At 38.7% G+C, this 18,513-nt stretch overlaps 1 protein-coding gene across 1 annotated transcript; it reads right to left on the reverse strand.

Moving 5' to 3' along the window:
- Positions 1-10,254: 10,254 nt before the first annotated feature.
- Positions 10,255-12,648, reverse strand: LOC121009131 (protocadherin alpha-13-like). The gene has a single exon (XM_040442053.1). It carries the CDS (start codon positions 12,646-12,648, stop codon positions 10,255-10,257), a length of 2,394 nt encoding a protein of 797 aa, XP_040297987.1.
- Between the last annotated feature and the right edge of the window lie 5,865 nt (positions 12,649-18,513).

Here is an 18,513-nt window from a genome sequence, read left to right on the forward strand (position 1 = left end):
CGAACCCGAACCCGAACTTTTACGAAAAAGTTCGGGTTCGGGTCCGTGTCACGAACACCCCAAAATTCGGTACGGACCCGAACTATGCTCGAACTGTTCGCTCAACACTACAAATAACTTGACCAGCTAAAACTGTGCAGATTTGGTTGAATAGAGATGTGAGACCTGTTTTTTTTTGCGCTGTGTGACAGTTATAGGTTTAATCACAGAATGACACTTCTATCAGCATGCTAGCGTGTGTCTTAGGTTTTTCTGAATGACACTATCAATACCTTCAATGTAAGATTTTCTTTTTGGGATAGATTTCAAGTAGCCCTCAAATACCACAAACTAGTTATTTTGAGAATGGCAAATTTGGGAATGCTTTTTCAACCCAGAACAAAAAGTCTGCTTTTACGGTCACTACAAATAACTTGACCAGCTAAAACTGTGCAGATTTAGTTGAATAGAGATGTGAGACCTGTTTTTTTTTTGCGCTGTGTGACAGTTATAGGTTTAATCACAGAATGACACTTCTATCAGCACGCTAGTGTGTGTCTTAGGTTTTTCTGAATGACACTATCAATACCTTCAATGTAAGATTTTCTTTTTGGGATAGATTTCAAGTAGGCCTCAAATACCACAAACTAGTTATTTTCAGAATGGCAAATTTGGGAATGCTTTTTCAACCCAGAACACAAAGTCTGCTTTTACGGTCACTACAAATAACTTGACCAGCTAAAACTGTGCAGATTTGGTTGAATAGAGATGTGAGACCTGTTTTTTTTTGCGCTGTGTGACAGTTATAGGTTTAATCACAGAATGACACTTCTATCAGCACGCTAGCGTGTGTCTTAGGTTTTTCTGAATGACACTATCAATACCTTCAATGTAAGATTTTCTTTTTGGGATAGATTTCAAGTAGGCCTCAAATACCACAAACTAGTTATTTTGAGAATGGCAAATTTGGGAATGCTTTTTCAACCCAGAACAAAAAGTCTGCTTTTACGGTCACTACAAATAACTTGACCAGCTAAAACTGTGCAGATTTGGTTGAATAGAAATGTCAGGTCTATTTTTTAGGCGCTGGGTGACAGGCTCAACTTGCCCCTGATGTAATATATGGCCAAAAAATAACCACACTGTTGATGGTTAAATGCACTTGGGTGACACAGGCTCAGCCTGCACCAGATGTAGTATATGGCCAAAAAATAATCAGACTGTTGATGGTTAAATGCACTTGGGTGACACAGGCTCAGCCTGCACCAGATGTAGTATATGGCCAAAAAATAATCAGACTGTTGATGGTTAAATGCACTTGGGTGACACAGGCTCAGCCTGCAGCTGATGTAGGATATAGCACAAAATAACCACACTATCGATGGTTAAATACACTTGGGTGACACAGGCTCAGCCTGCAGCTGATGTAGTATATGGCCAAAAAATAATCAGACTGTTGATGGTTAAATGCACTTGGGTGACACAGGCTCAGCCTGCAGCTGATGTAGTATATGGCCAAAAAATAACCAGACTGTTGATGGTTAAATGCACTTCGGTGACACAGGCTCAGCCTGCAGCTGATGTAGGATATAGCACAAAATAACCACACTATCGATGGTTAAATACACTTGGTGATAGCTCGTGCTGGCGCACCACAAGTCACAAAATGGCCGCCGATCACCCCAGAAAAAAAGTGATCTAAAAACGCTCTGGGCAGCCTCAAAAAAGTGAGCAAGTCAATAATAGCACTTCAATGATCCACAGCTGCAGATCGATCACAGAATGAAGTCTTTTGGAGGAGTTAATCTGCCTAATCTCGCCCTAACGTCGCAGCTGCAACCTCTCCCTATACTGATCATAGCAGAGTGACGTGCGGCGCTACGTGACTCCAGCTTAAATAGAGGCTGGGTCACATGGTGCACTGGCCAATCACAGCCATGCCAATAGTAGGCATGGCTGTGATGGCCTCTTGGGCCAAGTAGTATGACGCTTGTTGATTGGCTGCTTTGCAGCCTTTCAAAAATCGCCAAGAAAGCGCCGAACACCGAACCCGAACCCGGACTTTTGCGAAAATGTTCGGGTCCGTGTCACGGACACCCCAAAATTCGGTACGAACCCGAACTATACAGTTCGGGTTCGCTCATCCCTACTGGTAAACCATTACCAGTCTTTTTATTATGTGAACATATGTATGGAGCGCGCTGCTTTTTCCTGGTTGGGAGGTGGCTGTGTCTGTGACTGTGTCTCATCTTGTCTTAGTAACAGCGAGATAAGACAATCCCTTTAAGTTCTGTGTTCACAAGGTTCTCAACTAAGATAAAATAAGGAATACTTAAAGTATTTCAAATATATATGTATATATATATATATATATATATATATATATATATATATATATATATACTGTTGATCTAAAAAGTCTACACACCCCTGTTAAAATGTCAGGTTTCTGTGATGTAAAAAAATCAGATAAAGATAAATCATTTCAGAACTTTTTCGACCTTTAATATGACCTATAAACTGTACAACTCAATTGAAAAACAAACTGAAATCTTTTAGGTAGAGGGAAGAAAAAATATAAAAATAAAATAATAGGGTTGCATAAGTGTGCACACCCTTAAACTAATACTTTGTTGAAGCACCTTTTGATTTTATTACAGCACTCAGTCTTTTTTGGGTATGAGTCTATCAGCATGGCACATTTTGACTTGGCAAGATTTGCCCACTCTTCTTTGCCAAAACACTCCAAATCTATCAGATTGCGAGGGCATCTCCTGTGCACAGCCCTCTTCAGATCACCCCACAGATTTTTAATCATATTCAGGTCTGGGCTCTGGCTGGGCCATTCCAAAACTTTAATCTTCTTCTGGTGAAGCCATTCCTTTGTTGATTTGGATGTATGCTTTGGGTCGTTGTCATGCTGAAAGATGAAGTTGCTCTTCATGTTCAGCTTTCTAGCAAAAGCCATAAGATTTTGTGCCAATATTGACTGGTTTTTAGATCTGTTCATAATTCCCTCTAGCTTAACTAAGGCCCCAGTTCCAGCTAAAGCATGATGCTGCCACCATCATGCTTCACTGTGGGTATGGTGTTCTTTTGGTGATGTGCAGTGTTGTTTTTGCACCAAACATATCTTTTGGAATTATGGCCAAAAGTTCAACTTTGGTTTCATCAGACCATAACATCTTTTGGGAGTCTTCAGATGTGTTTTTGCAAAATGTAGCCTGGCTTGGATGTTTTTCTTAGTAAAAAAAGGCTTTTGTCTTGCCACTCTACCCCATAGCCCAGACATATGAAGAATATGGGAGATTGTTGTCACATATACCACACAGCCAGTACTTGCCAGATATTCCTGCAGCTCCTTTAATGTTGCTGTAGGCCTCTTGTTAGCTGCCAAGACCAGTTTTCTTCTCGTCCTTTCATCAATTTAGGAGTTAATCAGAGGCACTTTAAATGATGGCAGGTGTATGCTGACTCCTATTTAACATGATTTTGAATGTGATTGCCTAATTCTGAACACAGCTACATCCCCAGTTATAAATGTGTGCACACTTATGCAACCACATTATTTTAGTTTTTTTTGTTTTCTTCCCTCCACCTAAAAGATTTCAGTTTGTTTTTCAATTGAGTGGTACAGTTAATAGGTCACATTAAAGGTGGAAAAAGTTCTGGAATGATTTATTTTTGTCTCATTTCTTTACATCACAGAAACCTGACATTTTAACAGGGGTGTGTAGACTTTTTATATCCAATGTATATTGATAGTTGCATCTTTAGCAGCACTATAAGAGATATTCACTAAGACTGGTGTTTCATACTCCAGTTTTAGGAAAAGTCTGTGAGCGCAAGAAGCAGTAAAATTTTTAAGAGGCACGGGCCGCTTAATCAACGTGATGCATTTTTAGTAGTCTGGGCACCAGAATATCAAATATACACCAAGTATGAATTAGTGTATATTTGTACCATATTTGTGTTTGGCTATAAGAGACCAGGCCCTTTCCTTCTAAACCACATTTGCTTTCCTATGTTAAAAATATGTATAATTTGCAACTTTTTGCCATATAAACAATGATGCATTTGTCCCAATGTCTTTTTAAACAGAATAGAGGAAGTTTATCAATAGACTATCATTTTAAGAGATGGTTATAAAAATGCAAATTGAACCACATTTAAGAAAATAATATGTATTTGGCTTATATCATAAATTACTAAGTGTAATATACCATACATACTTACTTATGCCTCCTCGTTGTTGGCATGCATCTATTCAGATATTTTGAGCCAAAATTATAAGTACGTTTTTAAAGAAAAAGTGGAACACTTTTTTTAAACATTCAAAGAGGCATGAATAAAACAAAATTAAATATACAATTCATTTATAAAATAAGTCAATAATATTAATAAAATAAAAATCAACCTATTTGAATGAGAACCAATATACTATAGGACTATCTAACATAGTACATAACATAGTACATAAGGCCGAAAAAAGACATTTGTCCATCCAGTTCGGCCTGTCATCCTGCAAGTTGATCCAGAGGAAGGCAAAAAAAAAAACTGTGAGGTAGAAGCCAATTTTCCCCACTTTAGGTGAATAAAAAATTCCTTCCCGACTCCAATCAGGCAATCAGAATAACTCCCTGGATCAACGACCCCTCTCTAGTAGCTATAACCTGTAATATTATTACACTCCAGAAATACATCCAGGCCCCTCTTGAATTCCTTTATTGTACTCACCATCACCACCTCCTCAGGCCGAGAGTTCCATAGTCTCACTGCTCTTACCGTAAAGAATCCTCTTCTATAAGCATATAAATATTTTCCTCAATAAACAACTTACTAAATGTATTTAGTATTTTCGCCCTAGAAGATGCACTGGCCCATAAGACCCACCTAGGTTTTATAGCAGGACAATAAGAAAAAAATATTTTTCATTAGAACTCAGATCAGATCAGCAATCAGATCCCCAATATTAATCATACCTCAGCTCACGGCCCCAATCAGACCCCCAATGTTAATAAGACCCTCAAACAGATCTCAGATCAGACTCCATTGTTAACCGCTTTACGTCCGCCCATAGGATATAAACGTCCTATGGGTGGACGTCTATTTCTGAAAGCACGTTTTAGAACGTCCTTTCAGAAATAGCAGCTGCACGCTAATCGTGCAGCTGCTGATCGGGTTGCCCGCTGTCAGTGACAGCAGGGCAACCCTAAGACAAGGCAGGGACAGTGCCCAGGTGTCCCTGCCTTCTAGATTGCTGCAGACACAGCGCTCACCTGTGCGCTTCCTGTTCCGGCCCGGCGGTCATGTGACCGCCGTGACCGGAGTGTGCAGGAGCTGTGTGAGGTCTCTCAGAGACCTCGATCAGCCCTGCTCTGAGGCTGTACAGCGCTGGATTGCTGCTGTACAGCCTCTATAGGGGTGTATTTGTCCTGTAACTGGGGCTACTATGTCAGCCCCAGTTACAGGAGAAATCAACTGTGAAAAAAAAAAAAAAAAGTGAAGTAAATGTCCCCCAGAGGTCTTGTATGACCTTATGGGGGACGAAAAGTGTAAAATAAAAAAAATGAAAATAAAAGGTTGAAAATAAAAAATAAAAAAAAGTTTCACATGTAAAAAAAAAAAAGTCCCCAAGTAAGGAATGATGAAAAAAAAAAAATTAAAAATAGAAAAAATAAAAAAAGTATACATATTAGGTATTGCCGCGTCCGTAAAAACCAGCTCTATAAAAATATCACATGACCTAACCCCTCGGATGAACACCGTAAGAAAATAAAAATAAAAAATGTGTCAAAACAAGCAATTTTTGTCACCTTGATCACAAAAAGTGCAACACCAAGTGATCAAAAACGCGTATGTCCCACAAAATAGTACCAATAAAACCGTCACCTCATCCCACAAAAAATGAGCCCCTACATAAGAAAATCTCTCAAAAAATAAAAAAACTATAGCTCTCAGAACACGGACACATTAAAACATAATTTTTTGGTTTCAAAAATGCTATTATTGTGTAAAACTTTAATAAATGAGAAAAAGTATACATATTAGGTATCGCCACGTCCGTAACGATCTGCTCTATAAAAATGTCACTTGACTGAACCCCTCAGGTGAACACTGTAAAAATAAATAAATAGAAACAGTGCTAAAACAACCAATTTTTTGGTCACCTTGCCCCATAAAGTGTTATAATGAATGATCAAAAAATCATATGTACCCAAAAATAGTACTAATAAAACTGGCACCTTATCCCCTAGTTTCCAAAATGGGGTCACTTCTTGGGAGTTTCTACTGTAAGGGTGCATCAGGGGGCTTCAAATGGGACATGGCATCTAAAAACCATGTGGAGTTCCTTTTCTTCTGCGCCCTGCCGTGTGCCCATACAGTAGTTTATGACTACATGTGGGGTGTTTCTGTAAACCGCAGAATCTGGGTAATAAATATTGAGTTTTGTTTGGCTGTTAACCATCGATGTGTTAAAGAAAAAAATTGATTAAAATGGAAAATCTGCCAAAAAAGTGAAATTTAAAAATTTGATCTCCATTTTCCTTTAATTCTTGTGGAACGCCTTAACAAAGTTTGTAAAATCGGTTTTGAATACCTTGAGGGGTGTAGTTTCTACAATGGGGTCATTTATTGGGGTATCCACTATGTAGGCCCCACAAAGTGACTTCAGACCTGAACTGGTCCTTATAAAGTGGGTTTTGGCAATTTTCTTATAAATTTGAAGAATTGCTTCAAAACTTCTAAGCCTTCTAACGTCCTAAAAAAAGAAAATGACATTTCCAAAATGATGCCAACATAAAGTAGACATATGGGGAATGTTAAATAATAAATATTTTATGAGGTATCACTTTCTGTTTTAAAAGCAGAGAAATTGAAATTTAGAAAATTGCGAATTTTTCAAATTTTTGGGTAAATTTGGGATTTTTTCATAAATAAAGGTGAAATATTTTGACTCAAATTTATGATTATCATGAAGTACAATGTGTCACGAGAAAACAATCTCTGAATGACTTGGATAAATAAAGGCGTTCCAAAGTTATTACCACATAAAGTGAGATATGTCAGTTTTGCAAAATTTGGCCTGGTCAGGAAGGGGGCAAATGGCCCAGATGGCAAGTGGTTAATAAGACCCCAATCAGACCTCAGATCAGAGTCCAATATAAAGGAGACCCCCAATTCAGACTTCAGACCCCATGCCTCATATCTCCTGCACGCGGCTGCTCCTCACTGCCTGCGCTCTGTCTTCCTCCTCCGTTGGCTATGCTATGAATCAGCGTGCACAGCGTAAGGTCACAGAGCACCCTAACCAGCCACTGCACAGCCGACAGCCAAGGACCAGGAAGCGGTGTGTACCAAGCCTTCACCGCTTCATGGTCCTCCGGTAGTAATGAGCACAAACATAATGGAAGGGCTCATTAGTATTCACCCCATAAGACGCAAGGGCATTTTTCCCCCACTTTGGGTGCGTCTTATGGGGCAAAAAATATGGTACTTATTTCTAAGATAAAAACAAAGAAATGCAACAGCTAAAGTGTATTACTGGTGTATTACTACAAAATAAAAGTGTTAGAAAACATATATAACCCAAATTTATAACGTACACACTTGCAACCCAATATTAGAATGTGTTTATGAGCAATTGGTCATTTCTAAATAATCTGATCAGCTTTTTTTATTTCATGCCTAGGTCAGGGTAATTTGTTGGATGAGAAATGTCTTTGTTTTCATTAGAGATGAACAAAATCATATGCATCCATACTTGGTGGTCCAATCTCAGTGTGAAGGCTTTCAACTTAAACAGTAGGGACAGTGCTGGGGCAGGGTATTGCCATGTGCATTATGTTCTAGTGCATCCACATTCATAGTTAACCTGTTCTGGCACTGTGCCATCAGTATTATAGGCAGTTGTAATTTATTGCGGTCTATATCACTATGCAGGGCACTAAGATTCATAGCTAAACCCTTCTGTTAGCTGTGGAATAAATCTGCATCAGTATTACAGGTCAATAAAAGTGTCAGGTCTAATTCATCGCCATGGACATAATTGTGCAGTACTCCAAGATTTAAGTAGTGGCCCCATGACAAAGTGGGGATGGTGGCAGCAGCAGTTGAGGCAGTAGTTGCCCCAAGACAGAATGGGGATAGTGATAGCAGCATTAACAGTGGCAGTAGTGGCCCCATGACAGAGTGGGGACAGTGGCAGCAGCAGTAGTGGCTCCATGACAGAGCGGGGATGGTGGCAGCAGCAGCAGTAGTGTTTTGCAGTATTTTGTCAGTATTTTGCATCAGTATTTGATTAGTACTTGTAAGCCAAAAACCGGAATGGGTCCAAAACAAAGATAAAATATAATGGAATTATTTGCCCCTCATCTAAGTTTTGGACCCACTCCTCCTTTTGGCTTACAAATGCTGATCAAATACTGATGCAAAACACTGACCAAACTCTGACTAAAAGAACGTTTTAGCTATGATAAATTTGGGTCAAGTTAGGGGAGCGATGTATGTATTTCATTCCGATAATCACCAAGACTCCTCCCTTATGGCAATAATCCAGCTTCTATGTTTGATCCATCAAGCAAGTTCGACCCATCTGGTTTTAACCCAAATACTGTTGAAAGCAAAACACAATTAAGTTCATATTATGGAGGGATCCCGGACCTTACGGAGGAATCCATATGGTTGCTGTAAGACACTCTCCTGTTTCGCGGTCCACTGGGGCCGCCAGGAATTATCGTCTGGCTCGGCCTGCAGGGGACCCCATTGGAGTAGCGGGACAGGTCACGCATGTGCCTGCGGAATCTTCGGTTTTGACTCCTTTGCGGGCGGACGCGGTTCCGGCGTTCGTGCCGACGCGATCGCTTATCCATGCGTGCACGCTTGAGAGGAGGTTCGCAAAGGGTTACGCGGCCGAACGTATGTGCATTTTATTTACAATGCTGGTCGCTGACAGGGAATATACCTGTACATAAACTCTAGCAGATTAGAGGGCAGGCATGGGTTAAGTGATCAATAACCAGCCAAGGCCACACAAGTGTCAGGGATTAGGATAATCATATGGCCTATGAGGAATAGACACATGGCACTCTGTGATTGGCTAGCAGGTGTTTAAGAGGTGATCTCCCTGGCTGGTCAGTGCCCACTGTTGTTTTGACAACCCAGGTGTATGTTGCAGTTCACATTTTTCCAGACTATCTGTGGATAACCTCTGACTTCCTCAATCCATCTCTAGAGACTGCCTGTGGGAAACTTCTATGTGGAACAGTTTGTCCTGTGTTGGACCTCGGATCGGACCTTGGAAGTGTCTCATCCTTAGGTACTATTTTTACACAGACTATTTCTGTGCATATGAACTTTGGCCTGGTCTGGATGTCACTTGTGAGTTTTCCTGCACAAGTTATTTGGATTGATTACCTGCATTTGATTTCTGGTCTAGACTTTACTGCCGTCATTTAATAAATCCACTATTGTTTAAACTCTGGTTGTTTGGGGTTATGCACCATTACAGTTGCATTGCACAGTGATATAGAATTTGTTTAAAATTTGTTGTGGCTGTCAGAGTGATGCAGAATAAAATTTTCCATAACATAACGTGTTAGCTAGGACTGATGAATTTGGGTCCACTTGGTGGAGAGTCTGGTAATACTGTCTTACTACCGACCATAAATGATTATACTAACAACGCAGACTCATTTTTTTGCCAAAAGAACGTATTGACCACAATTAATTTAGGTTGAGTTGGTGTAGCGATTTGTGTGGTTCATTCTGATAACCAACGAGACTACTCTCTGATGGCAAGAACTTTATATAACACATGGAATATTGTGTACAGTTTTGAGCACAAGTGCAATGAAATAGAAACTGCCGTAGCCAAAAGGATCATTATAATTGTGTTTTTTGATAATAAAAAAATTCACTATGTATAGACATTTCAAAAACAATAACAGAAATATTTGAAATACATATACAATCTCAACATTAAGTATTAAACTGACTACTAAACCTATTAATCTTAATATATAGTTGACATGAGGTACTAACATAATAAAACATACCACTACAGTTATTTAAAGCCAACTCTTGTAGAAGGAGTTGAGGAGTGACTAATATAGTTATTATGGTGATTACAGGACACCAAATGCCTGCAAAGTTTTTGCTGACAATAAGATAATATAGGTAACACAATTATTATTCTAAGCATTTAGCTTAATTACTGATTTAGCAAAAGTATATATGTACTATATATTTAGAAATGTAGAATATATGAAAAATTTATAAACAAAAACATTTTTCACATTTCCTTACCTGGTAAGAAGAACTATATATGGGTCTTTGTTGTGCAGCATTTTCTTCATTGCTTGTTGTTTGAGAACTATTTGGAGTGAGTATTATTAAGTCATTCTTTGCTTGTGTTGAGTTGGAGCAGACTTTATATTGTGTTTGCTGAGAATACATCCAACTTCCTCCAGTGTTGGAGCAGATCTTATAATTTTCCTTCAGGTCATTGACCTCATCTCTATAGTTTTGCCATCTTAATATAGTAAAGATGATTAAAGTAATTAGAAATATGGTTGAGATAACACAGATGGCTACAACCAAATAAATATTTGCGTCAGAAAACTCATTGCCATCCTTTACATGATCACCGTGATAAATCTTCACCTCCTCTCCTAATTCCACCAAGGAAACATAAACTTGTGTTAGTGCTGTCATAATTGGATCTCCATGGTCCTGAGCCACTACAACTAATCTGTACTCATCATTGTCTGACTCTATAATTTGACGTTTTAAACTGATTTCTCCAGTTTGCTGAGAAATAACAAATGGCACTATTCCAGTCAAATCCTTAAAATGATAAGACATCAAGGCATTGTATCCAGAATCCAAATCTGTTGCACTCACTTTAGTTACAAGGTGTCCTGGCTGTGCTGACTTTAAGGTTTTTATTGTCAGACCCGAATAAAGTGGAGAAAATGTGGGAGCATTATCATTGATATCATTGATGAAGATATTTAGGGTCATATTAGAGCTAAGTGGAGATAGGCCAGCATCTGTGGCTTTTATATTACATTGGAAAAATGTCACCTGCTCATGGTCAAAGGAAACTAAAGCAAACATCTTCCCATTCTCTGGATTAATGGAAATATATGAAGATATAGGGATTCCATCAATAGAACTGTCAATGATGGAGTATGTAATGAATGAATTCTGGCCAATGTCTGAGTCAAATGCTGAGGCCGTGTAGACATGAGAACCTGGTGGGTTGTTTTCCTTAATAAAAATTGTATCAACAAACTGCAAAAAATTTGGAGGATTGTCATTTACATCACTTATATCGATTTTTAGAGTTTTTGAAATAGACAGTGATGGAAAACCTTCATCTCTTGCAATTATGACCACTTCATACTGATCTTTGAGTTCCCGATCAAGTGGCCCATTCACAGTCATAGAAAAATCTCCCATAAATGCTGAGTTTACATTAAAAGGTAAATCATTGACAGACATTTGGCAACTTACTTTTCCATTTGACCCTGAATCCTTGTCATGGACACTGATGATGGCCACTGTTGTTCCCTTTGGTGAATTCTCTGGAATTGGGACTGATAATGATGTCACCATCATCTCCGGAGCGTTGTCATTGAAATCTACAACAGTCACTAGAACTTTACAATGTCCAACCATTGGGTGATCGCCATTGTCAATTGCATCAACATGAATTTCATACATTTTAGTTGTCTCAAAATCAACTTCACCTTTCACTCTAATTTCTCCAGTGTTTTTATCAAGACTGAAAATTTTACTCAGTTTCTCCATTTCCATATTAGTAAATTTATAGGATATTTCCCCATTTTTTCCATGATCCAAATCTGTAGCATTCAACTTAAATACTAATGCCCCCTTTACAGCATTTTCAGTCACACTGCACTGATAAAATGGCTGATCAAATACAGGAGCATTGTCATTAAAATCTTCCACAGCGATGACAATATGGGTTACACCACTCAGTCTTGGTTTGCCTCCATCATAAGCTATAAGTGTCAGATTGTGAACAGACTGCTTCTCTCTATCCAGGGTTTTCTTCAGTATAAGTTCTAATGATCTGATTTGATTCATATATTTTTGGAAGTCTAGTGAGAAATGATCATTTGCACTGAGCTCATAATGTGTTATAGAATTTGTTCCAAGATCTGGATCTATGGCTCCTTTCAGTGGAAACTGAGCTCCTGCAGGTATGAGCTCTGATATGACAAGATTAGTCAAACTGGAGGGGAATACTGGAGTATTATCATTTATATCTTCTATTTCTACATCTACACGATACATCTGGACAGGCTTATCTACAATAACCTGCAAAGGAAAAATACAGAAGGGTGTATCTGGACATAATGACTCTCTGTCTATTGTCTCTTTAACAAACAAGATCCCATTCTGCAGATTAACCTGGAAATATTCCTTCTCATCTCTAGAGACAATATGTAACATTCTGGAATTAATCTCACCTATATCCAGTCCAAGATCCTGAGCAATTCTTCCAACAAAGCTGCCATGTTTGGATTCCTCAGGAATGATATAATGTAGCTGACTCAGGACCACATCCCAGGACAAGTGCAGCAGTATGAAATAAAGCAGCCTGTTTCCTAGTTGATCTGTATTATGATTGAGCATTTTGTGAAGTAGAAAAAGAGATTTCTTCAATAAATAAGGCACTTTGAATGACAATCCACAGGGAGAGATATTGTTATCATGGCCAAAATTCCCGTAGCAAGATCTATCAGTGGTTATTATAGAATAATATAGGTATATCATGCCATATGTTGGTGTGTAATGCCATCTAGTGTCTCTTAGAAATATTGAAAATTATTCTGAGTGGAAAAGTATTTAAAAATCAAGTATTTTGTTTACTTTTGTAATATTATTGTATTTTTTCATGTTATTGTCGTATATTGATTTGCTATGTAAAGAGGACCTGGCACCAATCCTAACATATCTGACTTAGGAATTACTTGCAGTCCTCATGAAATAAAAGTTATGAAGCAAATATAATCCTTAGAACTCTGTGTTGTCACAGCCCTCTGTTATTCCTCCAACAAATGTATAAATAATTTGACAACTGGGTGTTACCATTCCTCTTATTAACCCATTCCCGACATCCACCATACATTACTATGTAGCGGGAAGTGACTTCCCGAAAACTGCCATACAAATATAGCACTCTTATCAAGTGGGTACAGAAACTGTGCCCGCTCGATTAGCGACAGGGGCCAAGCTGCTCCAGACAGCCAAGCCCCTGATGCATCTGCCAACATTGGTGAAAACACAGTTACTGGTGCATTAACACCGCATGCCATGGTCAATGCTGACTGCAGCATGCACCAAGTTTGAGAAAGGAGGGGGATCCCTCTTCAACCCCATCGGGTCTGTAGACCCAATGGCTGGTATGGCAGCTTGATGCTTTATTCAGGCATCAGAGCCTGCCAGCTATGTAACCAAGTATTACACTGACAGGCAATGCTTTAAAATACAAGATGTATTGTAATGGATTGTAAAGAGGATCAGACCCCCAAAAATTTGAATCCCATAGTGGGACAAAAAAAAGTAAAAAATAAAATAAGTGTTTTTCCGTCATATGGTATACAATAAATATAAAAATATAGAAACATAGAAACATAGAATGTGTCGGCAGATAAGAACCATTTGGCCCATCTAGTCTGCCCAATATACTGAATACTATGGATAGCCCCCGGCCCTATCTTATATGAAGGATGGCCTTATGCCTATCCCATGCATGCTTAAACCCCTTCACTGTATTTGCCGCTACCACTTCTGCAGGAAGGCTATTCCATGCATCCACTACTCTCTCAGTAAAGTAATACTTCCTTATATTACTTTTAAACCTTTGCCCCTCTAATTTAAAACTGTGTCCTCTTGTGGTAGTTTTTCTTCTTTTAAATATGCTCTCCTCCTTTACCGAGTTGATTCCCTTTATGTATTTAAAAGTTTCTATCATATCCCCTCTTTCTCTTCTTTCTTCCAAGCTATACATATTAAGGTCCTTTAACCTTTCCTGGTAAGTTTTATCCTGCAATCCATGTACTAGTTTAGTAGCTCTTCTCTGAACTCTCTCTAGAGTATCTATATCCTTCTGGAGATATGGCCTCCAGTACTGCGCACAATACTCCAAGTGAGGTCTCACCAGTGTTCTGTACAGCGGCATAAGCACTTCACTCTTTCTACTGCTTATACCTCTCCCTATACATCCAAGCATTCTGCTGGCATTTCGTGCTGCTCTATTACATTGTCTTCCCACCTTTAAGTCTTCTGAAATAATTACTCCTAAATCCCTTTCCTCAGATACTGAGGTCAGGACTGTGTCAAATATTCTATATTCTGCCCTTGGGTTTTTACGCCCCAGGTGCATTATCTTGCACTTATCCACATTAAATTTCAGTTTCCAGAGTTCTGACCATTCTTCTAGTTTTCCTAAATCCTTTTCCATTTGGCGTTTCCCTCCAGGAAAATCAACCCTGTTACATATCTTTGTGTCATCAGCAAAAAGACAAACCTTACCAGCGAGGCCTTTTACAATATCACTTATGAAGATATTAAACAAAATCGGTCCCAGTACAGATCCCTGTGGAACCCCACTGGTAACATGACCTTGTTTTGAATGTTCTCCATTGACTACAACCCTCTGTTGTCTGTCACTCAGCCACTGCCTAATCCACTCAACAATATGGGAGTCCATGCTCAATGACTGCAGTTTATTGATAAGTCTTCTATGTGGGACAGTGTCAAAAGCCTTACTAAAATCTAGATATGCGATGTCTACTGCACCTCCACCGTCTATTATTTTATTCACCCAGTCAAAAAAATCTATAAGATTTGTTTGACATGATCTCCCTGAAGTAAACCCATGTTGTTTTTCATCTTGCAATCCATGGGATTTTAGATGTTCCACAATCCTATCCTTTAATAGGGTTTCCATTAATTTGCCTACTATTGATGTCAGACTCACTGGTCTATAGTTGCTCGATTCCTCCCTACTACCTTTCTTGTGAATGGGCACGACATTTGCCAATTTCCAATCTTCCGGGACGACTCCTGTTACTAATGATTGGTTAAATAAATCTGTTAACGGTTTTGCCAGCTCACCACTAAACTCTTTTAATAATTTTGGGTGTATCTCATCAGGCCCCTGTGACTTATTTGTCTTCACCTTAGACAGCAAACTTAGAACATCTTCCTCTGTAAAGATACATGCATCAAACGATTTATTAGTCATTCTTTCTAGTGGAGGTCCTTCTCCTTTTTCTTTTGTAAAAACTGAACAGAAGTATTCATTAAGGCAGTCGGCTAGCCCTTTATTCTCTTCTACATACCTTCCGTCCTTTGTTTTTAATTTAGTTATTCCTTGTTTTAATTTCCTTTTTTCATTTATATATCTGAAGAATGTCTTATCCCCTTTTTTCATAGACTGAGCTAGTTTTTCTTCTGCCTGCGCTTTAGAAGTTCTTATAACTTGCTTGGCCTCTCTCTGCCTAATCTTGTAGATTTCCTTATCTTCATTGCTCTGGGTTTTTTTATAATTACAAAATGCTAGCTTTTTATTTTTAATGATTTGGGCCACTTCTGCTGAGTACCACAGTGGTCTCCTCCTTTTTTTGCTTTTACTGACAAGTCTAATGCAATTTTCTGTTGCCTTCAATAATGCACCTTTTAAGTAGTCCCATTTCTCCTGGACTCCATGTAATCCGTTCCAGTCTGATAAGGACTCATTTATGACTAATTTCATTTTTGAAAAGTCTGTTTTTCTAAAATCTAAAACTTTTGTTTTTGTGTGGTGGGACTCTTTCACAGTTCTTATATTAAACCACACTGACTGGTGATCACTAGATCCCAAGGTTTCGCCTACAATGACATCATATACCGAATCCCCGTTTGTGAATACCAAATCCAAAATGGCCTCCCTCCGGGTTGGCTCCTCAACCACTTGTTGTAGAGATAACCCCAGTAGGGAATTTAGAATATCTGTACTCCTGGTAGAACTTGCTATTTTGGTTTTCCAGTTTATATCTGGAAGATTGAAATCTCCCATAATGATAACTTCTCCTTTCATTGTCATTTTAGCTATTTCTTCAACTAGTAGATCATCTAGTTCTTTAACTTGACCAGGTGGTCTATATATCACACCTACACGAATTACTGCATGGTTAGCAAACTGCAACGTAACCCAAACTGACTCTATGTTGGCCTCACCAACTTGTATTAGGTTAGATTTAATGCTATCTTTCACATACAGGGCCACTCCTCCTCCTTTCTTGCCTTCTCTGTCTCTTCTGTATAAAGAGTACCCTGGTATGGTTATGTCCCAGTCATTTCTTTCATTAAACCATGTCTCCGTAACAGCCACTAAATCTACATTCTCAGATGCCATTATTGACCCAAGTTCATTGATTTTTTTACCTAAACTGCGAGCATTTGTAGACAGGACTCTGAGCTTATCATTTCTTAACCTCTGTGCTTCTGACCTGTTCTGGCATTGTTTCGGGGGGCAATTGGACTCTTTTATTTTCACTCTTTTGCCCCCCCTTACTAGTTTAAATACTCTTTCGCAAATTCTTGGAGTTGTTCACTAAGTACATTTGTTCCTTTGAGAGAAAGATGCAAGCCATCTTTTTTGTACAGTTCCTTTCTATTCCAAGTAGAGCTATCATGAGAAACAAAGCCAAATCCTTGCTCTTGACACCATTTACCAAGCCATATGTTGAACTCCTTTATGCGCCTCTGCCTATCATTCTGAACATTATGCACAGGCAGAACTTCAGAAAATGAAATGGTGGATGCAAAATCCTGTACGTCATTACCAAGTGTAATAAAAGATTTTTTCACCTCTGACACTTCATTGCAAGCCAGGTCATTTGTCCCTAGATGGACAAGAACATCCACGTCCCCTTCCTGCTTTGCTTGCTTAACAATATTAATAATACGTCTTCTATCTCTTCTAGCAGTAGCCCCAGGGAGACATCTCACAAAACCATTTTCTTTAAGCTCCACACTTCTTATGATTGAATCACCCAGCAACAGCTGCTTCCTTTGAGACTTCACTTTATCTTTTTTGTTGCATACATTAGACATAGGAGTCGATGGTTTCTCACCCTCTGTGCTTGAGTCCATATCCATGTTGTCCTTACATTCTGAGAGTGCTGCAAATGAATTATGGAGAACCACCGACTGTGGGACATGTCTTCTATCCACCACTCTAAGTCTTCCAGAACCTACAGTAACCCATCTGCCATTTCTGGGGGTCCTCTGTGGCAGTGGCATTGCAGCGGTCCTAGCTGGAGTTTGTTTAACAGATAATTTAAATATTTCAGCTTTCAAAAATGCAATTTCCTGCTGCAGTAAGGAGAACTGTCTACAGATCTGACAACATCCGAATCTCCAAAGAGTGGAACATGAAATAAATGCACAACAATTCCTGCACTGAACCAAGTCTGCCATTTTAAAGAGGAGAAAAAAAATAAAAAAATAAAAATAAATTTGTAACTTTAAATCAAACAAATCTTACCTTTTTGTATTGTTTCCACCTTCCAGCCTACCTCCTGACTATCTCCTGCAATATCTCTTTCCTAGTACTTAATGTAGTACTTGAAGCTAGTACTTGCAGCTAATGAATTAGGCCAGCTAATGAGTCTGTCTCTATATATACACACACTCCTTCCCAAACTCCTCCCCCAGCAACAAATGTAACACCTTAGTGAGCTAGGCTCATTAGCAAACGCACAATAGCAAACAGCTGACCGAATTCCTTTACCTCTTCTCAAGCAATGATCAGCAAAAACAACACAGATGAGCCAGTTGGAGACTCTAAGCCAATCTCTTGCAGTATCTCTGGAATCTCTTCTTGTCTCCTGCAATATCTCTTTCCTAGTACTTAATGTAGTACTTGAAGCTAGTACTTGCAGCTAATGAATTAGGCCAGCTAATGAGTCTGTCTCTATATATACACACACTCCTTCCCAAACTCCTCCCCCAGCAACAAATGTAACACCTTAGTGAGCTAGGCTCATTAGCAAACGCACAATAGCAAACAGCTGACCGAATTCCTTTACCTCTTCTCAAGCAATGATCAGCAAAAACAACACATACATATTAGGTATTTCTGTATATGTAATGACTGCCTCTAAAATATCACATTATCTACCCTGTCAGATAAATGCCTTAAAAATAATCAATAAAAACCCCATTAAAATAGCAATTTTTTTGTTATATTGCTTTACAAAAAGTGTAGTAGAGAGTGATTAAAAACTAATACGTACCCCAAAATTATACCACTGAAAATATCACCTCAACCTGTAAAAATGAGACACCACAAGATAATCAGCAGAAAAATAAAAAAATATGGCTCTGAGAAAATGGCAACACAAGAACTACTTAAAAAAATATATCTTTAATTGTGTAATATTGCAAAAGATAAAAAAATAGACATAATAGGTATTGCTACGTCCATAATGGCCGGCATTTTGACCA

The sequence above is a fragment of the Bufo bufo genome, chromosome 1, assembly GCF_905171765.1.
Source record: "Bufo bufo chromosome 1, aBufBuf1.1, whole genome shotgun sequence".
NCBI classification, from domain to species: Eukaryota; Metazoa; Chordata; class Amphibia; order Anura; family Bufonidae; genus Bufo; species Bufo bufo.